This window comes from Bidens hawaiensis, unplaced genomic scaffold (genome assembly GCF_021521415.1).
Source record: "Bidens hawaiensis isolate Kalapana, Puna unplaced genomic scaffold, B.hawaiensis_p1.1 tig00020636_1, whole genome shotgun sequence".
NCBI classification, from domain to species: domain Eukaryota; kingdom Viridiplantae; phylum Streptophyta; class Magnoliopsida; order Asterales; family Asteraceae; genus Bidens; species Bidens hawaiensis.
The window spans coordinates 97751-101723 of record NW_027493154.1 but is presented as its reverse complement, the minus strand read 5'-3'; the positions used below and the strand labels follow the sequence as shown (position 1 = coordinate 101723).

The 3973-nt window shown below is 36.2% G+C and overlaps 1 protein-coding gene across 2 annotated transcripts; it reads right to left on the bottom strand.

The window, feature by feature from the left end:
- Positions 1 to 355: 355 nt before the first annotated feature.
- LOC143561200 (IAA-amino acid hydrolase ILR1-like 7) lies at positions 356 to 3535 on the bottom strand. Of its 2 annotated transcripts, XM_077049324.1 has the most exons (4): positions 3178 to 3535; positions 2933 to 3058; positions 2296 to 2610; positions 356 to 988 (listed from the first exon to the last, which is right to left on the bottom strand). In XM_077049324.1, the coding sequence occupies exons 2-4, from the start codon at positions 3014 to 3016 to the stop codon at positions 467 to 469; spliced, it is 921 nt and encodes a 306-aa protein (XP_076905439.1). In that variant the 5' UTR covers positions 3017 to 3058; positions 3178 to 3535; the 3' UTR covers positions 356 to 466. The 2 variants fall into 2 exon arrangements, with proteins under 2 accessions (XP_076905439.1, XP_076905440.1); XM_077049325.1 differs by lacking the exon at positions 3178 to 3535 and having other exon boundaries at positions 2933 to 3102.
- Between the last annotated feature and the right edge of the window lie 438 nt (positions 3536 to 3973).

Genomic DNA, 3973 nt, shown 5'->3' with positions numbered 1-3973 from the left:
ATCATTTTTTTGTTGTTTATTTACTTTTCATTTTCTAACCCTAAAGGTAAAAAAAAATAACAAGAAGAGAGAAAAGAAAAATTCTCATTTTAATAAGTAGTTTTAAAATAACTTATATTGGTAAATATTTTTTTCCCTCCACCAATTTCGATAAAAAACTCCACTTGCAAGCCTATACTTTCTCAAACAAAACAAATCTTAAAACCAGTATAAAAATTCCACGGGACAAAATAATGACTAATCAATACAAAGTTTGACACGTATTTATCTCACGAAGTGGCCAAGCACTCGAATCAACTCATTCATGAACGAGCCGATTTGGAATACATTTTTTTTTCCTTTTTTACAAACTGAATATTCATATGTTAGATAAACAATTGTTTATACTATTAAACCACAACTTACATAATCTTCTTAAAATCTCTATATTGATTTTCATATTCGAACCTTAGAACTAGCTAAACGCTTAAAACTCATCGTGACCGAGCACAAAACCATCACCGTGAACATTCAAATACGAAACCGCAACCGCAGCATGAAAAACCGCTCCAACCTTAAGAGCCTCTTCGTTGATAACAAAATGTGGCGAGTGTAAATGCTCGGGTACATGAGACATGTTCCTCGTCCCAATCATAAATGCGACCGCATACATTTTCTGTGTATAAAAACTGAAATCCTCGGCACCCATTGTCACCGGAACCAACTGCACTTTCGGTTTTCCTAATATTATCTCTGCCACTATCTTTGCATGTTCATACATCCCTTCATCGTTTACCATCACCGGGTATGGTATGCGCGTCTCCTCCATGAAGTCAACTTCCGCTTGGCATCGTTGAACGGCCGCCTGAGCCTCGATTATTTGCTTGATTCTTGTTTTGGTGTCGAGTAGACCTTGAGAAGACAAACTCCGGTAGGTACCTCGGATGGTAACACTCTCTGGAATCACATTATTCGCTTCGCCTCCGATGATTTGTCCTATAGTCACGACCTACAAGTCAACCATAGGAACACAGAATAACAACAACCAAACTCAGTAAAATTCTACTTATAACAAAGCAACTTGTACGGTTTGGAAAAGGTGGGATTGGGGTGTAAACGAGTAAATCCGCTCGTAAGCTACTCGAGATCGGCTTACAAAAAACAAAAACTCAAACCAAGCCGAGCTTAGACGTAAGCAAGCCTATTGTTTTATACTTTTTGTTTATTTTCTTTAGCATATATTAACTTAACTAGAAGAGTGCCCGCGCGATGCAGCGGGCAACTGGAAACACGTACTTTGATAATCATGTAACAAATTTTTGGGTGTTCATTATTTTGTTTTAAACTACGAGACGGTTCACCAGTTTGGTTTCACGGTTGAAACCGGAGCTGACCGAACATATTGAAATGCTAATTATTTACTTATTTAGTATGAGATATAATATATATTAGACATAATATAGTTAACCAAAGTTTTATTTTATACCAGCAAACTCGTCTATTACAACTTTAATTTAATCAAATTTCCAGAATGGTTTTTTATAATCTTTGTTCTTGTTATGACTTCGCATTCTATTTATTCTATTAAGGTTATTATTTATATAACCAAAGTTATATTTGTTCATAGTATGATTCTCTTAATAATGTATTAGTTGATTATTAGTTTAAAGTGACGATATATGCAGATTAATAATTCTTGTTTTAAATTTTTAAACTCAATTTTTTTTATCAAAGTACAAACTAAATCAGAACCTAATCATTGGTAATGGTTCGGTTTAGTTGGGTTTTATTTAGAAACAGTTTAGTTTTGGTTTTTGACGACAAAAAAAACATGTAAAGTGGACTCATTGTTTAATTAAAAAACCATCAAAAGCAAACCGGACACACTTTTGCATAACTTTTTTTATTTCGAAAACTATAGCAATATGATAATCAAATTAAAGATAATAAAATGTTCGTTTTTATGATGTCATTTATTTTAAAAAATATTAACGTACGAAAAAGTTATGACCGTTTAAAAACCGTGGGGTAGTTGGGTTAAAAATGAAAATAAAATAACATATATGTAAAAGACCATGGACCAATTGTGTAATTTTAAGGGATGAAACTTATAATTATTTTGAAGACATTGCAATTACACGTGAGATTTGATGTTATAATGACATTTGTGCCCCTTATTAATGTTGTACCTCATGCATATTTGGTTGTAAATCCCTTAATCCAAGCGTCTTAATTTACCCTTGTTTGGTGTATTATATATAGTAAAGATTGATAATTAAAAATATATATGTAATTAAAATAAATTGAAAAGATTACCCTGGATTCGAGTGGATCGGTTTCTCTAGATACAATATGTTGCAGAGCAATAACTGCCATTGAGGCCGCAACAATGGGATCATTAGATAGATGTGGGGCTGCCGCATGTCCACCGGTACCTTTAATGGTGGCTGAAAACCTTCCGGCACCCGCTAGCAGCGGACCGGGCCGTGAAGCTACAAAACCCACAGGATAATATGGCAGAACATGGATGCCAAAGGCAGCTTTGATGTTGTCAAGTGCGCTATGTTTTAACATATGGTAAGCTCCAGCTAGACCCTCCTCGGCCGGCTGGAATATCAACTTTACGGTGCCCTATTAATTAAGAGTTAAATAAGTAATGATTCATTACGGTCATTTTTTTAACTAATAAATGTGATTCAACTCATATTCTATATCCTATAATAATAATAATAAAATTAAACAAAATTATGTATATCTTTCAAAAAAAGTTATATAATATAAAGAAAATTCAACCTATGATAAATGAAAAAAAAAGAAGATAAATTTAAATGTATAGATGGAATTAGTTATCAAAGTTTGATGAAACTCTTACGTAGACAAACAATAATTTTTTCCTAATATTGTTACAAAAAGTTCACTTTGTTCATTAGATATAGTAGAATAATTTAATTACCTTGAGATCATGTCTCTTATCTTGGAGCAACTTAGCAGCTCCGAGTAACATCGCCACATGAGCATCATGACCACAAGCGTGCATCTTTCAGTCTATCTTGCTTTTATGTTCCCAATCCACTAATTCCTGATTTTCCAATTATAAAAAAACATAATTCATAGAAAATAAATCATTTTACGGTTGGTTAGTGACAAGAAATACAAGAAATTTGTCTTTTTAAAAAATAGAAATATAAAAATATAAACCTGGATGGGAAGAGCATCCATATCAGCACGGAGAGCAAACAAGGGTTGCTCTCCGGAACCAATGGTGGCAACAACGCCTGTTTCTGCCATTGGCCACGTGTAGTCAACGCCAAGCTTGTCAAGCTCCGCCTTGATGAGTTCACTTGTCTTGAATTCTTGGAATCCTAGTTCCGGGTACTCATGGATCTTCCGGCGGATATTCACCATCCAGTTAAAAAACTCGGGCGAGTTTGCAGCCTCGAAAAGCTGCTGACCAAGGGGACCAACGACCTCTGGCTTCAAATGGGTCGTTGGATTTATAGCCTGTAATGGTGAGAAGGCGATCGCGAGGTGAAAAATAACGGCGAGAAAAGGAGAACTCATCGTTAACTTGATGGTTGCATTGTTGCAATGTTGCATTGACTAACGAACAAGGGAGATTCATATATAACAGAAATGCATTGACATTTTTTGAAAATAAAAGGCTGAGTATATTAGTAGTAGTTGGGTTAAAAGGAACAAGGAATTTGAAGCCCCAGCCACCTAGAGATATACTGATATGATAAATTAAGCCCCAGCCACCACCGCCGAATAACAAACCACCCAGCCACCACCGCCGCCTCAAACCACCGTTCAATTCCGAATAACAAACCACCCAGCCACCACCGCCGCCTCAAACCACCGTTCAATTCCGGCAGTCTGTTGCAGCTTCCATCGGTCACGAGCACCTGCCGTCGTGTTGCTGCACGCCTGCACCACCGCCGTCAACCGTCAACCCAACTTCACCCTCCCTCTCTCACGATTTCAGCACCACAGC

What these genes read in the sequence shown, in the direction of transcription:
- LOC143561200 (XM_077049324.1), bottom strand. Translation starts at nt 3,016, where the DNA reads ATGCACGCTTGTGGTCATGATGCTCATGTGGCGATGTTACTCGGAGCT. An exon ending in ATAAGAGACATGATCTCAAG is followed by an intron (nt 2,611 to 2,932) that starts GTAATTAAATTA and finishes CTTAATTAATAG; the next exon opens with GGCACCGTAAAGTTGATATT. An exon ending in CCGATCCACTCGAATCCAGG is followed by an intron (nt 989 to 2,295) that starts GTAATCTTTTCA and finishes GTTGACTTGTAG; the next exon opens with GTCGTGACTATAGGACAAAT.